Raw genomic sequence first — 23638 nt, 5'->3', positions numbered from 1 at the left:
TACGTAAACAAAGCCAGCCTACTTGACAGTTTCTTTTGGAAGGAAGTGACACCATCAGACCAGCTGAAAATAGAACAAAGAATGAGCAGCCTTTTACATAATACTTTCCACCTTTCAAGAAATTCCATATAATTCCTGTGTCGTACCTCCGTGCATAAAAAGCAGATTCAGTACTAATATGCATAAGATCAGAGGTTAATTCATATAGACATTAAAACTGTATTTTACTCAAGTGAGAAGGATTTTCTGAGACACAAGGTTTGAGGCCAGCGATGTTAACGTTGGCGATGAGGTGAACACGTGTAGTGTTTACAAGGTGAGTTACAGGAGTCTGGTTAAGAGAAACAGAAGCCAGAGAAGAGACTATTATTTTTCCTTTAAACGTGAATTTCACGCCTCCAAAACACTTGGTTCTTGTGCAAATGCACGCTGTGAAGAGCACAGTGACCCTGATCTCATGAAATCATGATCACATTTAATTCTTACTTACAGTGAATACTCCCAAGGGAACCACCTGGGTTCATTTTGGGGACTCAAAGCCCAGAACAGACTTGCTCCTTTTGAGTTGAGGGCCTAGGCTGCCCACAGGGCCAAAGTGAAATCCCTATTTCTCTTGGCTCGAAGCACAGCGACTGAGGAGGAATGAAGGAATGCTTATCACTTTTTTCCACTTTTCAATGGAATATGGAGGCAGCTGCCTTTTCTTCCAGCGTGGTACTGCTGTAGGGTGTTAAAACCCAATCCAGCTTGACACAACAGACCCCCACTTTCTTAACTCTCCAGACGTACAAACTCCACCTTTCTCTTCTAAACTGCATTTTGGGTGGGGGGGTGTCACGGTCTATGCTAAATACCTTTGCATACATGCACACATGTGCACAGTCCAGGAGAACTTTTTACTCTGAATTAGATTGGTTTAGAAAATTTAATTACAGTCTTTTTTTACATAATATTAAGTCTGTAATTGCAAAGTACCATACTGTACCACAGGATCCAAAATAATTCTTGCCTCATATATAGTACCACTTAAGTTAACACAAAGGTCAGACATGTTTGTGATTCATTTATGCCATACAGTAGCTTTTTGGGAACTACCACAGAAAGGATCGAAAAATGCCAGGAATAAGACTGTTTTGCTAACAGGCTTCCTTTGAAAAGAACAAAGCAAAACGGGGTTTGTTTCATCTACTTGGTTTGAAAAATAGTAGGTGTCTTCCAAGTCTGTACTGTTTTCATGAGCTGCTCCAAGTTAAAAAGATGGAGGTGTGTTTTGGTAAAGGACTAAATAACCATGAAGCACACTTGGAAGACAAAACACCGCAGTGTGGAAGTGCTATTAACCACAGTCTCGTCAGGATTCCCTGCTCTCCCTGGAGATACCGAACTAACGTTTCTTGGGTTCTCCATCATATCACAAGTTGATCCAGAAACATCAACTCTGACAGAAAGCATTCTCCAGAATAACGTGGTTTCCCTTGCTCAACACAAAAAGCAAAACCATAGAACTACTTTTGGGTTTTCCTATCCATGCAAACTCCGCCAATCAGTTATTATTGTCTAGTGAACAACTGTCCTTTCAAACTTGCATCCGGTCATACCTGAGCGTAAAGAGTCTTTTGACGGGTCCTTCTGTAACTGAGAGAGGTTGGTTGAAAGCGATGAAGCGCTGGTCTTTTCTGCCTGAACTGCCTTACTGCTGACTGATTTGGTCATGATGCGGGGCTGTGATGTCATGCTGTCCAATGGCAAGGAGAGTACCTTCCTCTTCTCTGCTAAATAAAGCAGGGATCCTTACCAGCAGATAGGTTTGGGATAGTCTTCCCCCTCTTCCGTCCTTTCCTCTTGGACAGCCTGTATCCCCACAGCTGGGTCACAGATGTTGTCACGTGTGGATTATTAGGCTAATCTGTCATCTGCCTAGGCAAAACATGACGTAGAATGACCAGGAACAATTTATAGAGGACCTTGTAAAATCAGACCTTTTCCACCTTAACCCTTGGAAGCGTAGGGTAACCTTAGCCACCCAGTATTCGGACTTCTACCACAGCATATATCTATCTCAGTTCATTAACCTGACGCAAGACAAGGACCGAACGAAGCCAGATTCAAGCACCTCGGAGCAGGCTAGGCAAAGCCCACCCCACCTTCACGAGAAATGTCTTAAAAGTTGAGTGCACTTTATGGCTCTACAACCTCCCCCGAGTAAACCCCCACGCATACTCTCACCACGCTGCAAATCGGCCTCGCTAACTCTCACAGTCTCAAGCCACTCTGCTCCCTCTAGGCTCACAGGGAATGAGCCAACCTGAAAAATGAAGCAGCAAAAATATGTCATCGCCAGATAATATTCCCCAGTTCTTGACACCTCATCATTTGCTTCAGCGGTTATTGACACAAAAGCCATATGGCTTTCAACTTATTGAGTCTTTTCTCCTAATTGTTTCCTGGTGACACAACTTTGGTTTCCATTTTCTGTTGACCAAGAGTTTTTCTAAAGGTCACAACTGAGTTTTCTATCTGCGGTACCAGGAAGAGAAACTCTAGCAACAAGAACAGCAGCAACCACTTACTCTCCAGCCCAGAAGATATGTAATACGGATATAAGCACATAAACTCCCCCACCTCCAAACAAATAAACAAAAAGAAGAAACCCCACCAGTGTAATCTCCGCATCAGGCATAGCCTGAGTTGTCATCTTCCAATAACAGAATACAAATCTCAGTACAGGTAAATTAAAAACTTGTATGTAAATATTTTATTCTCTCATATTTTGCAAATCAAAAAGCAGTGCTTGGTAATAAAAAAATCATACAGAATTATTTTTCTTCCAGTCCACACTCATATATTACCAGGTTTTCCACATTACAGATAGAACCGTCTCTTACCAGTCATTCACTTCCGGTATATTCTGTACTTTTGGCTTATTTAATATTAGTCTTTTGAACTATTTACAAATATATTACAACCTTTAAACCTCAAAGCAAAGGAGTATTTCAATAACCAATCTGAAATAGGGATCAGTAGCTCCTACATAACTTCAGTGTTTAAGAGAAACTATACACGCAGTGCGGTAGGTCTGAATAATTTATGTCTTTTAAAAAAAAAAAAAAAAAAAAAAAAGCATTGAAAGTTTCTTCTGAATATAAAACTTTCGCATTGCAGAGGTACCTACTGACCCGCCTCGACTGGAGGGCAGGAGTGTGAGGTGATGTCGCTGTGCTTGTAGAGAGCCTCATCCAAGTCCAGTGCCTTGTCGCCCAGCTTGACGGTCATGCAGCCGTGGTAGGATGCGGTGACCGGAGTGGAAATCACAGAGACGTCTGCGTGAAAGGGGAGACAAACATCTCTGATGGCTGGTTTTCAATAAATACCTGCCCTCTCTATGCTCAGGTGAGCATCATTTCGGTGAATTCAAGCTCTCCTTCACTCTGGGATTTCCACCTCACCCCTCTCACCAGAAGGCAAGAGCACAATCCCAGACGTGGGGAAAACTCCAGCTGCTCTCGTGCACAAAAGTCCTTCTCCCAGGCTGAACTCTCCCTCAGCTGCTCTGTGTCCCTGCAAGGCCTCCAGTCCTGATGCACAGTGGCATGGCTTCACTGCAATTGCACACTCTCTTCACGCCGCTTTCCACCTTGACGTTTCCCCCTGCTACGTCCCTGAACCCTCTACTTTGTCTTTAGTGGAGTTGTTGCACCTTCCTGTGGTCCTCCCTCTTTCATTTCAAAATATCTGCCAAAAGACTATCAGAAAAACCTCCTGACTGGACTAATGAGACTAATTTTTTCTATGGTGATCCACTTCTAATCAGTTTGCCAGAGGCAGGAAACAAATAGCAAGGAAGGAGACACTAAGTGCAATCCAACAGACTAGAGGAGTCAATCTCATTACTAAGCTCTGTACACACTGACTTTAAATAAACAAAGAACCCCATACAGTAACATGAAAATTTACATGAACTGTGTCCTCTACCCTTCCCTAAAGGTCATTAGTTTATTTTCAACCCAAACCCAACCCAATCGAGCTGGTTGTGCAACGGAAAGCAGCGAACGTCTCAAGGATTATTTAACTTCACGGTGATGCAGGTAGCTGAGTAAACCCCTTATCTTTACACCACGCAAGGACAACTTGAACAATAGGTTGACCTGTTGGCCTGAGGTTATATGCAACTTAAAGGGTTCTGCCTGGAGGGACGCAGGGCCAGACTTGAAGCCGATGTCATCAAACACAGCTCAGAGACTCTGGGACCGAGTGAGGGGGAGAACGTTCGTGGTAGTTGCTTAAGCGAATAATTTTAGCTCTTCCCTGTTCTTCCCCATTTAACAAATTTTATCTGTAAAGTCCGCTTACGAGAAGGGAGCATCTGTGTTGTAGTACCTCACACGGATGTAAACTACACTTCGACTCGGAAGAAGTTGACGGGGTTGGCTTAACGGCTTTGAACACTCGCCTAAGGAATCACGCAGTTGGCTGCTGCTTGTGCTGCAGGGCTGACTGAAGGACACGGTGGCCTTTGACATTAATTTGTAAGATACTATCAGAAATTAATTAAAAGAAATATTTCCTTTGTGTTATAATTGCAAATCAGGTCAAATATTTAATTTTCTGTTTTGACTAGAAATGGACCAGTCTGAAATTGTCCTGTAAAGCCTCAGAAGTCTTGTTTAAAGGCTCCTTCACCTGGTGGTATACACATGGCCTGGAAAAAAAACAACTATGCACCATGTAAATTACAGAATCTAGGATTTACCAGAACTGAAAATACCACAGAAAAGGTAGTAAATGCCTGTATGTTCCCTCTTATGTCTTGACACTCTAAACAGTATTTCTTCCACATTTGCACTATTAGCTGTACTCAGGATGGGTCATACTACATACTGTAACCCAGAATTCTTTGATTGTGGCAAATGGAATAAAGACATTGTGACCACTATACCTTGTTTTTTCCACAGGGTATGGAAGCAGGGAAAAACCCAAAACAACGTAATGTTTTGAAAAATCTGAACGAGCCAAACTCAGATCTGACCATTTGGAATAGTTATTTAACGCAGAGTGATGAATCCAACCAAAGTGCTGAAATGTTTATTCGTTTGGCAAATGACAAGGTTTCTCGCTGCAAGTGCCGGGTTCCTCTCAATGGCAAAAGCAGACCACAGGTAGAGGTTCCTGTGGCCGAGCAGAGCTGATCAAAAGGGGAAAGTCACTAAATCTAGAGAAGCCAGCTGGGTCTAACCAGCCATAGCTAAGATACCTCACACTTCGTTCTGGCTAATCAAAACCTCTGCTTCACCCAGCACGGTTAGGCTCAGCGAACCTCAGAGAACTCGTGACAGCAACAGAACGAGGCTGTGAAAGTCTCTGCTGTGCATTTGAGAGCTACTTGAAAGAAAGCAGGTGCCTCTCTCTTCCTTGTGCAATGGGCAGCTCGGGCAATTCCGTCTGACACTGGGCAATGCCACATTTGGGGATTCAGCCTTGTCTGCCAGTGTGTGAACGTCCCACAGTATGTGGTCTCCTCCTTTCAGGTGTGACTAGGAGCTATTTACATCATCGGTGTAAATACTCTGCTAACTCTTGTTCCTGGTGGGCACAGTCATGCCGTGTGCCCTGGCACACAGGGCACCTCAGCCCCCATGTTCCAGCCTGGCTGCCTCAGCACCGACCAAGGACAACGTTGCTGCCTCTCCCTTGCTTGGGCAAGTAAGGGCAAGACTCTGCTTAGCTGCTGGCAACAAAATAGGATGTACTGCTGTGCATCAGAGACTTAAGTGTTTCCTTAATTGCATCCCTCAGTAGTAGGGACTGATAAACCAGTTCAGCTGGAACAAGAAACAAACCCCCAAACTGGGCCAAAATTCATGCTTCTGATGAAAGTTTGATCTTCCGGGGCTAGAACAGAGGCACAAACTGACCTCCCCCCAAGAAGCTCTGTTGTTGCTGAAAAGCCAGCAAAGCCACAAAAGGTGGTAGCTGTGCCCTACGCACCCTCTGCCCGGAGGGATCCGGTTAATTGTGCAGTGCCGCGATCAGTTCAAAGAGAACATCAGCCAGGGAGAATCACCGCACTGGGCTTCCCAAGCTTCGGTCAAAACAACGTGAAGCTCTGGTACTCAAGGAGTGCTCACACATGTTCACTGCATTAAACGAAGCACTCCAGGAGCCTGTGGTCCAGCTCCTATGGATTTTACCAGGTTTAAGATAATGACCCTGCCTAACAGCCATCCTTCACATAAATCACTCTTAATGCTGACCAAGCAAAATCACCTCTTTCTGGTTTTGTCTCCATCTGTCCTCAGGACACAATTATTCCCGAAAAAAAGTATGTGTCAAGCATACCCTCACATCTGTTAAGATCATACGCCTGCGTTGCGGACGAAGATGCTCACCTGGCAATCCTCCCACATATGTCTTCAGCGCTGACTGCAAAGAGCTCTCCAAGATGGACAGGCTGTCCTCTAACTCAGAGGTGCTCAGTTCACTCTCTCCTGCTATCCCATCTACCGTCAGGGACAAGTGATCTTTCTTGAGGAGGATGTCCACAGAGTGTTCCTTCTTATCACAGAGATCTATTGCCAGTCTGGACACAACTGTGTCCTCCAAGGCCAGGATGATGAACTGGACAGCAGGGGAAAGAAGGAAAAAGAGGAAGTGAGCAGAAATACACCTAGCCACGCTTATCCAAGACCAGGATGACCCCACTGTGGCCTTGTTTACAAACATTTTGCAGAGCCACCAATGAATTAGCCTTCTTGTTATTGCTGATTATGTTCTGAGCACATTTTCAAAGATGAAACACCAGTGAAACAGTGGGACTAACTGTTAGTTGTAACCACGGTCTTCTCAGAGAGAATTCTTAGTGTGTCTTCAAGAGGTTGCTATATTGCACTGGAACCAAACAGACTCGAGCTGCTGTACTATAAAAATGAGAAGTTGGCTCATGGGCTTTAGTGAACTCATTCCTGATTTACACTCATGTAATGCGAGACTCTAGCCCTTGGTTATGAATCCCATCAAATCAGCACTCCATCATAACCGGCCTTTCACGGCATCTGGGGTGACATCTAAAGCCTGTCTCTTTGGGACTGTTACCAGTGAGCTCCAGAGAATGGCAATTATTTGCTTATGGCATTAAACAGCTTCTGTGCCAGAAAAAAACATGAAAATAAGTGCAAAGAGGCCCCTGGTAGTGTCTGACATGTACCTGTCAGAGGCAGAACTTCGGTGTCAACCCAGCACCTCAGTCTCAGACCATGGTCTGAACTGGTGGGTGCAGGTAAGCAGGCAGGCAGCAAACCCGACAGCTTTCAGTTCCCAGGAAGGAGCAAGGAGCCTCCCCTAGAAAAATACTAAAGTCTGTACCTGTTGTTTCAGTTTCTTGGTGGAGTGATAGTCAATCAGCGACAGTGATAAAGGGACAGATGCTTCTTCTGTTACCAGAGCGAACAGCACGCCAGTATCCGTCGCTGGTTGAATTGCAGCATTTACTTCTATTTCCCAGCTTGTCTCGGTGTCATTCCCAGAAGAAGGTTGCACTGCAGAAAAAAAAACGTGTAGCATGACAAACACCGACTAGCAGGTCAAATGGGTAGTCTGGGCCATTTCTGCCTGGAGAAGGGGATAGATGGATGGGCACATGGAGGGACTGGCACGTTTCTTTTACTCAAAAGAAAAAATCCAGAGCACCTGAACATAAACTCAGAGAAGAAGATGGCATTAGTTTCCTCTTGTTACCACCTGCATTTTGCTGCTTTTCAGAATGTCAAAGGGCAAGGTTAAGCTTTTTGTCACACAGAGAGATTCACATTCCCAAGGCTGTCAATCCAACGCATTCAAAGAACTACTGCAAGACAGGGCACCCAATTTTTACATTGTTCTTAACTGTCCAGAGATCACTGGGGAACCCAAGTCCAAATCTGACATACAGGAAACATTTCTGTGAAAGCCTGTGCTAAGTGAGAAAGGATACAAGCATACTACACTGATCACCTACCTAATCACTTCCTATCCCCGTATCAGAAGCATGGGATGTTTAGTCTCACCTGCTGTACTTTGAATTAGACTCTGTGGCATCTTTCTTACTGAGCCAGTGCCCTTGTCATTTAAAAGGTTATGCTGTCAGCATAGCAAAATTTCAATACTGTTTCTGCAAACTCCCATCATAGTACATTAGCTCTGCTGGTTCACCACATCTTGAAATACAGTAAGTTTTTTATAAAGCTTACCGTTACAAAGCCAAACAAAACAAACGAAAGGATTATTATTGTTTGTAGAAAAAAGCATATAAAAATGCAGGTGCTGAGGACTCTGCTGAGTGCTGTCATTTGCATTTCAGATGCTGCGTTGTCTCTACTTTGCAGCTTGTGAATCCGTGTGGTATAAACAACAGGAGAGACACCTGATAATCCCTAATTTACAATGGCAACAGCAGAAAAATCCACATAATGATGCCCAGAAGGCTTCTGCAGAGGAGGACTCGCACACAACACTAAAATAGATGGCTGGTATTTGTGAGGGTTTAAAAACACTGACATTTGATCACACATATGAACAAACAGAGTAATCCAGAAAAAAGAAAAGGTGCCTTTCTGAGCGCTAAATCAGTATGGCCAGGTTTGTTTTGAAACTTGCTATTGCTGTATCTAGGTCAATTTCATTCAGCTATCAGCGACATGCTTAGTCTGTTTGTCCCAGGGGTAACAAATCCCACCCAATGATTAAAAATTAATCTGATCTTGGGCAGACAATATTGATTTTCTGTCCGTTATAAACTCAAGAGACAGCACCACAGCTTGCAGCTCTTTCTGTTTCAGAGAAACCAGGGGATAGCGCTGGCACCAGCTGCACTGCTGACCAAGGGATGTGAAGCCCCTGATGCTGAAGATGAGCTGGGACCGGCCAGGATGTGCAGTGCGTTACTGGAGCTGCACAGAGAGAAACTAATCTGTGCTGGGCATCATACACAGGCCTTCCTTTGCCATGAACCACAGGTTTAGCTATTCCCTCTCCATCCACAGCTGCCAGCCTTTGCTGCATCGATCACTGAGCCTGGCACAGATGTAGGTTTTAAGCTGTTTATCAACCACGTATGGTTAAATGGCAAGGCAACAGGTCAGAAATAAAATAAAAAAAAAAAAGCACTTACCATAAGTAAGATTAAACACAGCAAAACCTCTGCCAGGATAGAAAGAGCCTCGTCCTGCTACAGAAAAGCACTGCATCTTTTCATTCATCTTTATGGTCTCTTGGATAGTGGTGTCCTCCCCGTTCAGCCAGTTCCATGCCCGCATGCAACCATCCAGCCGAGGGTTTATCTAGGAAGATAAAGCAGTATCTCATGCCTCAAACAACAGTTCAGTGAAGAATAACTGATTCTGGGCACAGAGGAATACCGAGTTGTATTGTGATACTAAACAGGAGAAGTAATTTCGACGCGTTATGCACATGCAAACCAATTGGCAGCAACCCCAATCCCACCACCCCAAACAAGTAAGTGGTCAGTATTCCCCAGGAGCTCAGCTCATCTCCACAGTACAGAAGGGCACTAGCTAATGCAGGTGCTGATTTGGTTCTACCTGGTCTAGTGGAAGGTGTCCCTGCCCATAGCAGGGAGGTTGGAACTAGATGGTCTTTAGGATCCCTTCCAACCCAAACCATTCCATGATTCTGTGATTCTACCGATTCTGTTAGCTCCTGTACATGCTGCACATCATTAGTGCAATTTACAACTCTGTATCCAAAGCTATGTAACTCCAGTAATTCTGTATTGGGAATGGTGAAGGCTAATCTGAAGTTAAGATAACCCAATCCTTTATGTCGTTGCAAACAGCCTTCATGAAACACAAGATGTTGGACTGATCATGGCACAATTTGTTGAGTTATGGTGTAATGGAGGGGTGTCTGACCCACAAGATGGGCACATCACTCTACACCCCTTGCTCCTTCCAGCTTCTAGATATGTTATGCCATACCAAATGTCAGCATTAAAATGTGAGACAGTATGTAAAGAGAAGGCTCCTCGCAAAACATCTAAATCAGCACCATTACCCCAAATTAACTGAAGTAGAGAGAGAATTAAGTGTCTGAGCCAGGATAAAATCCTCAGGAGTTTTTGGCTCTCAATCCTATATTCAGACCACACCCAGAGCTTAATGCTTCAGACAAGCAGTGGCCCTGAATGAGTCCTTGTGAGGAACAGAAGCCTTCCTCAGCTGCTGCACACCCAAGCCGCGGGCTTCTCACCTCATTTAGAAATAAAGCGATGCCAGTTTGGGTTTCAAGGTGCCAACTCTGTGTGTGGTGGGCATTCGGAAACAGCCCAAGCAGCAGCTATTTCAGAAACACAGCAATCTCACCCACAGAGTACCTTAACTTTTATTCATACACCCTATCCACTTGAATTAGGAGGAAATAAAGAAAAATAAGCTTCTGGTTTTCCTTGGGTCTTACTAAACAGAAACAGCAAAAGCAAGCAGCAACACTGCGATAGACACACTGTACACAAAGCACAAACTTTGGTCACAACACAAGAAGTGTCCCTGGTGCTGTTCCAAGATCTAGTGGGCACAACGGTAGCCTCACGCAGCGCCCTGTCCACTGACCCCCCCGGTGTCACTCATGCTCTCCAAGCCAGCTCAACCACTGTCAATTCTCAAGGCTGTGCCATGTGCTCCAGTTTTGCCGTGTCCAAATTCTGCAGGCCAAGGGTGGGATATATTTCACCCAAGCTTATCAATCAAAAAATCTGGAGTCTCACCTTTGCTACTCGCTTAGGCTCCCTCTATAGTCAATGGAGAGAAAGCTGTATCCAGAAGGTGATAATTCCACCTGTTTCAGGGCAGGCTGAACTGCTCTCAGGAAGGACCTACATTACCCCAAGGGAAGATGAAATCAAGCCCTTCAGCATGCAAACCAACAGGCTATACTTACCGGTAGAATAAGGTTCTTTGTTTTGAAAGGAATGCCTCCTACTGTCAAATTCAGCTGATACAGTCCTTTGTCCAGAGTAAACAGATCTTCTGAGACAGCTATTTTCATAACTGCATCCCTGTTGACCTTTATAACCAAACTTCTCTCGAGTTCTTCAACAGTGATCTGAAAAAGTAAAATTGCAAATAGAGTAATTCAGTATAAAAAAAGTATACTCTCTGCAGCCTCAACTAAAGGACCAACACCACCAGTGAAATCTCCAGGATGGAGAAATATTTTCTGTCCCCACACCGTCTACCTTTGAAGTGACATTCCACCTTGCCATGTAAATCTTCACTCTAGAAAGCAACCTGGGGTTGCCGTAATGACAAAGACAGCCCAGCTACTTCACAACAGCTACGCAAAGATACAAGTGGATTAACTACATGCCATTTGTAGCTTGCTCTATGCAAAATGTAAATGCAATAATGATTTATTAAATAGGAACTTCCCACTGTAACTGCATGTGAAAGGAAAAGCTGGAAACACATATCAGAAGGTGTCTTTTGTTGGACCAGTGAAAGATAAAGCAGAAGCCTTCCAGCCACACTAAATCTAGTCTCTGAATATTGACCCCTGAAAAAAGAACAATAGAAGATGTCACATTTAAGGGGCAATGGGTTTAAATTGAAAGCGGGGAGATTTAGATTGGATATCAGGAAGAAATTCTTCATGGAGAGGGTGGTGAGGTACTGGAACAGGTTGCCCAGAGAAGCTGTGGATGCCCCATCCCTGGAAGTGTTCAAGGCCAGGCTGGAGGAGGCTTTGAGCAACCTGGTCTAGTGGCAGGTGTCCCTGCCCATGGCAGGGGGGTTGGAACTGGATGGTCTTTAAGGTCCCTTCCAACCCAAACCAGTCTGTGATTCTATGATTAATATAGACAAATCCAAATCAGTGGCAGCTTCCATAGGAGAAGGGGTTAATCCCCGTGGAAGCTCTTAACAAATTCCAGTTTAGGAATTACTCTCTGCCCTCTGGCAGTTACAGCTGTGGTTCCTTATGTTCAAAGCTTAATTGCTGGTGCACCACCATCACCTCCAAACCAAAAGGGGAAGCAGCCTGCCGCAATTCCCTCCTCCCTGCTGCCTGCCACGGTGTGCTCGGGGATGATCAGGCAGGCAGTTCTCCTCACTAAGGGTTCCCATACGGTTAACCGCAAGGACAGCCAGCTTTGTGTTTTAGATTCGTGCCCTAGATAACTCGTAGCACAGAGCCAGCCTGTCTGCTCTGCTGAGAAGCAAGTGAACAGCACTGGAAAGGGACGGGACTACAGGCAGCCGCAGGGTTAAAGCCAAATACGAATCTGCTTGCAATTAACCTTCAGTTCTGACATTTAACAGTGCAGGTAGGTTATTATTTGTGTTAACCATACTGTCCTCATGCCAGTACTAAACTAAACACTGAAAATAAGACAAAATTATGACCTTTTTTTGGAAATACAAAATGAATAGAGGACGAATGCATTCTCTACTATTATCAGTTCATACATGCCACTTCATCAAGCTGGATTACACACAAGTAACTACATTTGAAGTTTTTCCTGAGGCTTGCTTGTTTGTGTTTTCAGTGCCAGGAATGATCATTAAAAACAGATTAGGAAAGATCAGAGGAAATACCTAGGTAGAAATATTGGCCTGAAGTTTTGAAAATGCCTTCATATTTCCATAAAAGTATGCAGCATTTGCTCAAGAGACCAAAAGACATAGAGTACTGGAGCCTTTTCTCCTGTTTTGCTTTTAAATAGCCATTGTTTTTTCATCTACTGAAAGTTAAATAGTAAAATTACTATTTTCTCACAACCTCAGTAAAGCTCTCCCAAGTTCCAAACTCCACTGCTGTCGGTCTAACCAAAGCTAAGAGCTTGATCCTGTGCACACTGAAGTCCAGAGTAAAGCTCCCAAACTGCATTGCACTCTGGACTGTGACCTCTGAAGGTTGTTGGGGTTGTGCTTCACAGAAGGGGAGGCTGAAAAGTACACACAAGTCCACACTTAAAATGAAATGTGTAGCTACATGTTTTAGGAAAGGTAAAAAAGGAATAACCCCGCCTCAACACGATTTCCCAAATTAAAACCCATGCCAGACAGAGGAAAAAGAAGAAATGAAGGCTGGGATAAAACGGAGGAGCAGATTTATAGTTTTATGGCTCAATCGCACAGATTAAATGGCATTTAGAGACAGGGGTGACCCTGGATGTTAAGCAGAAGAGAACAGAGTACCTGTGGGGTGGAGGAAAGGGTTGAGAAAGAAGAGCAGAGAAAGCAGAAATCAACAGCACCCCAGCAATGCACAGGGCATCCCAAGCCTCAGAGGTGAGTCAACCATGAAGTCAACAGACTGTAGGCTTCTTCCTCTTGCTGCCAGAAGGGTAAAATCCTTCTGCCTTTGGCCACTGACAGGCACAGCATTAATGGTTTCACTTTGGGAAACAGCCACCAGAGCTATGGCCATCGACCTGCTCCAAGCAAGCACCCCTGGGACAGCACTGCAAGATGCTCTCTCCTCTGCTCATGCTGCACTTGTGCCGCTGGCAGCTGCCCGACCCATGGGCAGGGCAGCACTGCTGGCTGAAGGGGCATCCCCCCGTCCCGAAGTGGGGCATGGCTCCTGTCCACCTGCACCGCACAGCAACCGCAGCTTCGTCTGCACCGTCACAAAAAGTCTTGGGGAGGGGTTTCCAGGGGATTTATACAACCTCCAAAAAACCCACACAAACAGTACGATGCTGCAGCAACCCACCCTGACAATTTGTTGGTTATGATGGTACCTGGGGGTAAGAGCCCTGACGCTGATGGCTGGCAGGAGATCAAATAATTCTTGCCTAAAAATAGTACTTTTATCACACTGCCTTCTCTCCCTGAAGAAAGCAAGAACAGCCTTTTTTTTTTTTTTTAACCTATATTTCCTCTGCATTTGAGTACTTTTGTATTACTTGAAGAAAGAGAATACATTTCCAACATCTCACCCAAAACTGACATGGGAAAGTTTATAATTACTTCATAATGAGGTCTGGCACTTCACAAGTATGTTATGCTCCTGTGTTAAATGGTTTAGCTCGGTAAGGACTGCTTTTTGTGACCCCAAAGTCACCCCACTGGCATCAGCTCTGCCTTTCTTCCATCACCATCCTCCCTGTGCAGGCAATTACAGTTGCCATATTTCAAATTAGCAGAACAAATCTTACAACAAATTTAGCATGAACTGGCTTGAGACTATTCCTGCCTGTAGAGACACAGCATGTCATATGTTTTATCTACAGCTTTGCTGAACCTCTACGCCTCTTCATTTGGAATCTAAAATTGCTTCAGTGACAGTAAAGGAACTGAATTAAACATCACCTCATCTGCTGGAAACTTTACCAAATGTCAGTAGTTGACAGCAAATGCACTCAAGGACCTCTTTATTTATTCATTAGAAACAATTTTTTCCCACCTGACTTTTTTTTTTTTTTAATGCATAATTCCGGATTTTTTAATACTAAAAAATTTAAAACAGAAAATTATTCACAGTTACAAGTATCTGTATTTGTCTCATGTGCGAGTTGGCTGTGAACTTCCCACCCACCCCCCAAGAGACACACCAGCTTAAAAGTCAAAAGATCTAATTAAACAAGAATAAACGAAAGGGAAGGGAGAAAGGCACAGGTGAGCAGATGCACATATAAATTGCTAATCTAGTGTAGATCAAACTCCAGGATGCTTTTCGTGATCCTGTCACAAATGGTAACACCCATAAATTTCCAGAATCACCAGGAGACGTTCTGACACAGCATCAAGAACAGAAATTCTTACAAGCTCCAAGATTCAGTGCATCCTCTCGTGAGATTGCTAGGATTATGTTATTAGCAAGCAGATATCCACCTAGTTTCTAAGGGACCCCAGTATCTTTACAAGGTAAAATGGACTATTTTGCATATAGACAAGCCTGAGGATTTTAAAAAAGGATACTGTAGCGTAAGAGATTTGTCACAAATCTCTTTGACTAAACAAACAGATGAATACACAAAACCAACCACACACACCATACAGCAAACAAACTGCTGTTGGAAACTTCCTTGGAAGAACAGCTACAGAATTCCTGCCCCCTTACTCCCTTTCCATCCCCACCCGGAAGGCATCTTCTCGAGCTGACGTGAGGTCAGCTTAGCGCTGCTGCATCTCAAAGGCACTGTGTCTGCTCTGGTTCTGCAAGTTGGTGAAGCAGTCTAGATTACAATGGATATAAAGTATAATTCAATTTGTCAGGAAAAATATCCCAGCCTCACTTTAGAACGTATAATGAACTGGCATGCACTGACTGGACAGACAGGTTGGAAAAACATCTTCTCAAGAACACGCAAATTCTAGCTACACTTGACAGAGCCCATCAGGAACAAGCCAAGGAAGGGTGAGATCTCAGCAGCATCTGGACTCACCGTCTGCCACATGCCGTGGCTGATAAGCGGCCCGCTGCTGGTCACGCGGCCTATTCCGTTGTATTTCAGCTGCAGCTCTAGCCGTCCTTTGCGCAAAGCCAAGACGACCCATGTGCTGTCTTGATGGCCTCCAGCAAAGAAAAGGATACCTTCAGGATCAAAGGTTCTAAAGTCGAACTCAGCCACAAGTCTGACCGCACAGGTGCCAAGAAATAAATTAGTTATGCAGAGTTCAGAAACCACACAGTACTTTCCATACAGATAGCATCAATTCTAACTGTTACAAAGCTCCGTTAAAACATAATAGCTTTTAATGCCCTCCTGAAAGACTTAAGCTGTGAAGATGGATTTTAAAATAGCATCAAGAATAAAGAATACTGTACTTCAATAGTTATCCTAGGGGCTCAGCGGTCAAGGCTGCCTTTCTCAATTACTGGTTTGGATAACGTTTTGCCTTACAGGACTGCGTAATCCAAACAAATAAGGATGAGGATAGGAATAACTGTTATTGTAACAACTTAAGTCCATTGCCTGCATTAAAGCCGGACAGAACATTCGACTGTCATTCTAAATTGTCCTCACCTCGTTGGTTGTTTCCTTTTGAAGCGCAGCCTGATAACAGGAGTGCCGCTGAACATCCTCCCCAGGTACAAGGATTTAACACTTTTTCCAACAGCAAAAGGCACACAGGGTATTATGTTCTACAATCAAAACATATTTTTGAGTACTTGTTTTCCTCACGCAGCAGGAAAAGCATCAGAGAGCATGCCTCCTCTGCTTTTCTCATGTAGCCACTATACAGACAGCAGCCTCGGGCACTTTAGTGTTTACACTCTCAACTACAGTTGTTTTGGTACTGAGAACATTTCCTCTTTCCTTCCCTCCTCCCTCCTATCCGCCTCGGAGGAATGTTTTCCTCTTGCAAAATGAAGTCATAAAGTACAGCATAAGGTTTTCTACTGCAACAAAAGGTGTGCTAAGGACTTGCTGTTGGCTGGTTTCCTGTGCCACTGAAGCCCATCCACCGCAATTGCCTGGAGGAAGAAAGCGTCAAGTGCAAGTGCTGGTCCATAACTTACACCATTCGCCCCAAGACCTTCACACCACCCTGCTGGGTCTCACTCAGAGAAGCCTGTGCAGCCAGAGGTAACTCATAGCAAACCGAAGGCTGGGAGGGCTACCACTGGCCTGCTTTTTTTTGGAATGGGGACAGGAGGACCATGAGAAGAGAGGCTCTCAATGAACTTCCTTCCCAAAAGGCTAACGAGACCCTTCTTTTCAGAAAAGCTACTGTACCCAGCTCACGTGGCCTTGCCAGTATTGGTTTCCTCCTGCTGGTCGCTCAGCTCCGATGGCTTTGGCCCAGAGCTTCATCTTCATTCTTAATTGCAATGTAAAATAAAAGGTCTGTTCTGTGGTTACGGCAATGAAGACTAACATACCTCACAGGTATTCATGTCCCGGGAAAGTTTTACTCCCCCTTTGCCATCGCAATGACAGGTGTAACTCCCTGGCGAGTTGACACAGGTCTGTTCACAGAGCTTTTCTTCACATTCATTTATGTCTACACAAAATCAGCCAAGAAAAGAGGAGAAAACAGCAACCGAGTTTGTTTAAACATGAATCATCTGGTGGAAAAAAACGCTATCAGTGCTGTTTTGTAGCGCCTTTCATTTGAGCATGCCCAAGTGCCCCATAGCCAGTACTTACCTTATGCCACATCTTTACAGGAGAGAAGAGTTAGCACTAGCACCTGCACAAATCTATTTTCACAGGCAGATTCCAGCTGCCCAAAGATACACAGCAAAGTCAGTGGAAAGGCTGGAAGCAGAACTCAACTCCTTGTCTGCTGGTTCAGAGCCCTGGGCTTTAACTTCCAGAAAGAATTCTTCCCTTGGGGCCCCCCTCCTGCTACGCCTGTGCTGACTGGCTCCTGCTCCTTCAACTCAGGGACTGCTTGCTTCATTGCTGCTCAGCAGCTGGATCCTCAACAAGTAAAAGCTGAGTTTCCCATTCATTATTTTTTTTCCTTCGTCTTGTTTTTATCTGCTTCACAAACAAATGCAGGAAGACAAACTGTGACGGCCCGTGGGGATATCTTCAGCACAGCTAAACACTGAAGAGCCCGGTAGGGCTGGCTGCCGTGTGTCATTACGTTCACTTAGACAAAAGGCAGGGAACAATGCTAGTTTTGGAATACTTTCAAAACTTACTCCATCAAGAAAGCTTGCAGGCAGTGTGGCCAGCAGAACTGTGCATGGTTCCAATGCATATTAAGCTCCTAGTTCAGGGTAATACCACAAGACAGGTTTTGAAAGAATAACAGCTACTGCTCTGTAACTTTTCTTGTCCTACAAAGAGAGACAGCAACATGCACAGATGCTTCTGAGCTTCCACCAGATCTTGTCATAAATTCAAGAAATCTCAGTACTCTGGTTCGTACAGCTTGATTCAACTCATCAAAGATGACTGGAAACTCAGTGAACTCAAAGAGGACCGCAAACTGCAAACTCAGTCACAACTAGGGAAAGGGAACAGAAGTCTAGTGGGCAAGAAAGATGACAATAAAGCCTTTACAGAAGCCTAAAATTATGTATCTTTTTTTTTTAATAGCTTTAAATCATGCAATAAATGCTAACACAATGTTATTTCACGAGCTTACCCTGACAAGTCTTTCTCACGTCATCATACTTGTAGCCTGCATCACAAAGGCATTCGTAGGAGCTTATTAAATTTTTACAATGAGCTTCTCCACAGATGTCTGCTGATGCTGTGCATTCATCTATGTCTGCAAAACAAGCAATTAAACAACATGACTTCAGCTGAGTATAATCACTTCACCGTTCGCACACTGGAGTGGACTGAGGGTCACGAGATCCTTCTACTGTTTCAGTAACTGAAGAATCAATCTCTTCAAAAATCTACCTTTAGGGTTAGCTAGCTATAAGAAGTGACTTCAGGCCTTCACGCTTTCAAAGCCGTTTGTTGTTTCTTTCTTTAAGCCATTAACCACTATTGGGAAACACAATGCAAAGTGAGCCGGGAAAAATACTGTAAAGCAAAACAACTCCCACAAAATCAAACAGCCCCACTCTGTTCAGGGGGCTGAAACTGAGGATTAAAAAGCAGCAAGCAGGAACTGAGGAACAGCAGTAGGAATTTTACCAAAATACAGAAACAACACGCAGTCTGTGGAACATCACAGATTTCTGTTCTCCTTCCTCAGACAGGCAAGCAGTACTTTTTCACACATTCGCAAAACTAGGATCTAAATCTGCTGATCTGCAGTGGTAAAGGGGAATGGAAGAAGCCCAGCTTGTCACAAAGACAAAGTCACATCTGAAAGATGCTGTGGGGTTTCACCACGAAGGCAGGCAGTAGACTGGAACTGAGGGTACATAAAAACAAGGAAGTGTTTTTCTAACACAGTAACTAAAACCCAACAAAATCCTGGTGTTGACAAAACATTTGCAGTATACTGAGAGTTTAATATTTGCTTTTGCTTTCCAGAACATGTTAAAACAACAACTAGATGCTGCCCTTCGTCGTTTTCCCACATATGAGTGAGCTGACCTGTGCTTAGACGCTACATTGACAGTGCTGACAGACAGTACTGGGGTCATGTACAGATATACATACATCCGAAAACAAATGTAATGGAGACCCCACTCGCCGTCCATGCCAGCTGGCACCAGAAGACAATTCAAAAGGGAAGCTGGCTCTTCTAAGCGGCTGCTCACATTAGAAAGGGATACCATGTTATCTACGCAGTCATTGCCTTGAGCAGTGGAAGTCACACAGCAGTCAAGCCCTGCTCTTCGTCTTTTGGCTGGTAGCATTAATAGGTTGCTCAGATCAGGTACGCAGACTGTTTAGAAATATGGTGTCACCTCCATCCGTAAGAGGTATATACACTGACTTGTGTGCTTTTTCATGAGACACACATAACTTTTAACAGCCACCCACGATCATTGATGAGCCTCTGTCTCAGCATGCAGTTCCTTAACACTTTTAAAATCTCGGTTGCTTAAGTTTGGTTATGTAAATTCATTCTGCAGTTTCAATCAGATACTTCAGATCCTCACGTTCTGTTCTCAGCTATGGTGCAAAACAGCTGCCAACCTTCACTAGGGCCTTTCTACAGCTGTTAATATTCAGTGGCAGAGAATTTATCCATCTGCATCTATCAGAATTCATTAGCTGTTGCACATACCCAAATTTAGAAAAGTAAATTAAAATAAGAAACACACAAAAGAAAAACAAACAGCTCATATGCCATGATACTGTGAGATGGGAAAGAATCACAAGAGCACATCTGGTCAGCCCTTCCTCCTCCCAGTGTCAGGAGTGATCAGCTAAACCCACTTAGCACTATCCAAGCCACAGACCTGCTGTGAATCCCTCCTGCGTTACGATATTGGACAGAGCACGGTGCAACCACTGACAAGCCCAGGCATGGTGCTGCTGGCTGGAGCAGCCAGTACAAGCCCTGCACGGCGCAGCTACCAGCAAGTCTGCTGGGCTAGGGAGTAGACCAGGGCTGCTCAGTGCCACTCAGCTCTCCGAAAGAGGGTCACAAGTCACTAAGCATCCGCTGGAGCAAACTGAGAGGCCCAGCAAAGCTTACCTTCACATGTTTTGCTGTCTTTAAGAGCGTAACCACTGTAGCATGAGCAACGGTAGCTGCCTAGCTTGTTGAGGCAGAGCTGGTTACAGCCACCGTTCTGCAATCGGCATTCATCAACATCTGCATCAAAAGAGAGTTACAGTCAGCTTTTCACCTCTATAAATAATCTGGAGGGTGAGGATGGGATAAGCATTCCGAAGGAGAAAGACCAAAGAGGAAAATCTAATAAAGCTGCAACACAATGATTACATAAAAGCACAAAAATTCCATTCAAACACTTCAAGTACATTAACTCAAGTTCATTAAACAAAAAAACCCCAAAACAAACAGAGAAGGAACTGTAGCTGAGTATCTCCTACACAGCTCCGAGTCTGCAGAAGACTATCTTCAGTGACTGTGGCGGTAAATAAGTCCGTTTGCAGAAGCAAACTAATGATAACTAATGTATTTTATATCATAACTAACTTTTAAAATTACACTATGACCAGCAAATTCAGGATGAAAGCTTTGAATAAAACATAAACAATATATCCTTAGTACTACAGAACCGATGAGAACACCAAAAGTTTTAAGTTCACAGCTACTGAGCACCATGTGAACAGTGGTCCACAGAAGGCAGCAGCAAAAGCCTGTTCAATTCAGCAGAGCCTGGTGTCCACCCTCAATGTGCCCTACCTGCTCATTATGTCCCGCTTGTACATGGGACTCTGGAGTTAGCTGATGGGTAGGACAGCACGTTTCATGGTATTTTATAACCAAAAGAGGGGATACACTTCAGACTGATCAGTCGCTGAGCTCTCAAAGCTGATTGTATACTGATCAGCCAGCTGCCTCAAATGTTTAAATAAGCTGCTTGTGAGTGATCCTATAATCTCCCCACAATATTTACATCAGAAGGAGAGGCTTTGGATACGATGCTGTCTTGGTTGCCACAATTCTGGACTGGCTGAATGTGGTATCTGGCAATTACTTAATACTGGCAAGCAGAAAAGCAGGGGCCCTGATAGGAAGCCTTGCAGGCAGAAGAAAAAAAAAAAAAAAAAGGAACCAGAAAACATGAGGAAAGAAGATAACTTCTCTACTTCATAAAGGAATACAGAAAGCTCCCTCGGGGCCTGGAACTTCTTGCACAAATAATTGCTGCCTGAATATTGTCTTTGATTTAGTGGAAATACACAGTGGGACGTATGTGGACGTGGAATAAGGTCCTACTAGCAAGGAGGCTTTAACAGACTAATTCCAACAGTTGGTGCATGGTCAGAGTCAGAACCCCACTTGCCTGCTGAAAGTCACTGTTCCCATTGCAGTGTGCTAGAAAGGAAGATGGGCCAGCTTCTCTGGGCCTGCAGGCTGCGATCTGTAACGTCAGGGTTTGATCCGTAACGTCAGGGTTCGCAGCAGCAGTTGAGGCAGTTCGGCCTGAGAAGCCACTACAACTCTATTTCGGCTGCCCCTCTCAGAGGGGTGGGACGGGAAGGTGGAGCATTACTTCTCAGATTACCTTGCCAAGACTGATTCATTAAAGTTACATAAAAAACTGTTGACCTGATTCACAGAGGGGTAAAAACACGAGCGCTGTGTAATCCAGGTTCAATACTGCGACTTCTGAATTGTGCAGCACAGTATCCCTGACCATATGAGAATACAGCAAAACTCAACACATCTTTGTTACAGGCATAAAAGACAACAAAACCCAATTACCTTTTTCACATGTTTTTCCCTGCCAGCCATGCTTGCATTCGCAATAGAAGTCCCCCTTGAGATCTTCACATTTGACGGTCCCCTCTTTGTGACAAGGATCGGGAGAACACTGGTTTGGCAAATCTGATTTATGTAAGGAATAAAAAAACCCAAACAAAACAGAACAATACAGTGAAGTCAGTGACAACCGGGTGTTTCACTCTCATTGAAAGTCAAGAAGCTTAAACATCAATGGGGAATCACTATCAGAAATACTCTCACCTAGCGACACTGGAAGCCAATTCTTAGTGCTCACATGCCGAACAAGCTGTGCCAGCAATTCTGCAGAGCACATGCAGTGGAATTCATTTCATTGCAAATGGGAGTGAGCAACCCCTGTATCTGAAGGGCACATTCTGAAAGAAACAGCTCAAAGTAGCTCCTTTTTAAGAAAGCTAATCCCACGCTCCCGAGATTTGGAGAAAATAGAAAGTGGAGAGCAACTAAAGTACTCAAAGAAGAATGGGTATGCTTTTCAATTACTTTTGGTAGTTCAACTGAGGCTCTTACCAAGGCTGATAGATTGGTTGCTAGCAAAGGTTTATATCTGAAATTTTTGTCAGAGCTGTCCAACTTAGGCTTTTCTATTACACAGAACGAGAATAAAACAGAAATACCAATGTGTTAGCAGCGTCAGGATAGCAAACCCCTAATCCAGTTTACAGACAGCCTGCCACTGATTTTTAAGCCAAGTGCCAACAGTTGGCAATGGATTTCCTCTTTGGGAAAGCAGCAGGAGAGTAGTCACCAGACTTTGGGAAGGATTGGAGGAACAAATATCAAACTATCATATAACTGCTCGACACATGGAAGTCACCTGTCCAAATTCACCTACCCACCTATCTGCAGAACACCCAGGGAAAGTGCTTACTTTGCAGAGCTAGCTAAAAAAGGATGACAGAATACCCTTGTCCCCACAAAAAAAAATGAGTTGGTAGCTATCAGGTAGTAGTAACCTGTTAGGCAGGTGTTGCACATCTTGCACATTTGAATATCAGTGATATTCAAAAAAGCATAAATGCGTTTACTGTTACCTTAACCATGACCAGAATGAGCAGTGCAGAAGCCCGTTCTGTAGATTGCAAAGCTCACCTAATGAGAGGGGGTCTTTCTGTTTACGTATCCCTTCCCAGCAGTGGGGTTCAGGAGAGACAGGGCATTTCTGTGGATCTTCCACACTTGGGTCCCGTTGGCTATGGATGCCACCTTCTACAGAGAACATCTGAACCTGACCAGAGCAAACCTCAATGAAGGTAGAGTCATGGTGGGACTGACCTACACCAGAGCAGTTGGTCAGTCCCACCACCCTCTCTGCTCACCAGCACGTGGAATGCACTGGAAAAGGAAGTCCTGTGACATGAAGGCATGATGTCCAGGCTTCTCTTCGGATGAACACACGCGGCAGTTGCTTGTGCCTGACCAGCTGTGCCGCCGTGGGGGGGTGGCACAGCTACAAAGCAAGGATTCTGCCCAATCTTTTTCGTCCATGATACAGGAACCGTTGCAGCTGCTGCAGCTAGCAGTCTTTAAAGGAAGAACTGGTCTCATTGACGATGCCTTCTGTGATCCTGCAATCCTAGCAGCACATCCTTACAACTCAGCAGAAACCCAGTTCAGTCCAGAAAAAAGGAAGAGTTTATGAAAAGCGGGCCAGACAAGTACATTTAGAGCACCTGATTAGCAACAGCCCTCTGCAGACCAAGTCTGGTCTGTGATACCAGATTTACAGAGCAAAAAGTGCTCAGTGGGTACACAGTAAGCGAGCAGCAAAGACCTTTCTCATGCACTGGTTCTGCTGAGACCAACATTCAGTAGGACCAAGGTCCAGTTCAAACTCTTCATGATATTCTGAAACACGACTTGTGAACTGATGGGCATACTGAGTGGCAGGG

General features: G+C 44.4%; 1 protein-coding gene across 1 annotated transcript; it reads right to left on the bottom strand.

The window, feature by feature from the left end:
* Window positions 1-3168: 3168 nt before the first annotated feature.
* On the bottom strand, window positions 3169-21830 carry GAS6 (growth arrest-specific 6; the record flags this gene model as incomplete). Its single annotated transcript, XM_010147062.1, has 11 exons — window positions 3169-3320; window positions 6387-6615; window positions 7360-7532; window positions 9143-9311; window positions 10927-11091; window positions 15380-15569; window positions 15962-16080; window positions 16822-16943; window positions 18042-18167; window positions 20007-20126; window positions 21708-21830. Coding segments are annotated over 11 exons (1688 nt in total), but the record flags the coding sequence as incomplete, so codon positions are not given.
* Between the last annotated feature and the right edge of the window lie 1808 nt (window positions 21831-23638).

The sequence above is a fragment of the Eurypyga helias genome, unplaced genomic scaffold (assembly GCF_000690775.1).
Source record: "Eurypyga helias isolate BGI_N326 unplaced genomic scaffold, ASM69077v1 scaffold4130, whole genome shotgun sequence".
Taxonomy (NCBI): Eukaryota; Metazoa; Chordata; class Aves; order Eurypygiformes; family Eurypygidae; genus Eurypyga; species Eurypyga helias.
The sequence above is the reverse complement of the archived record's forward strand: the minus strand, read 5'-3'. Positions and strand labels throughout refer to the sequence as shown.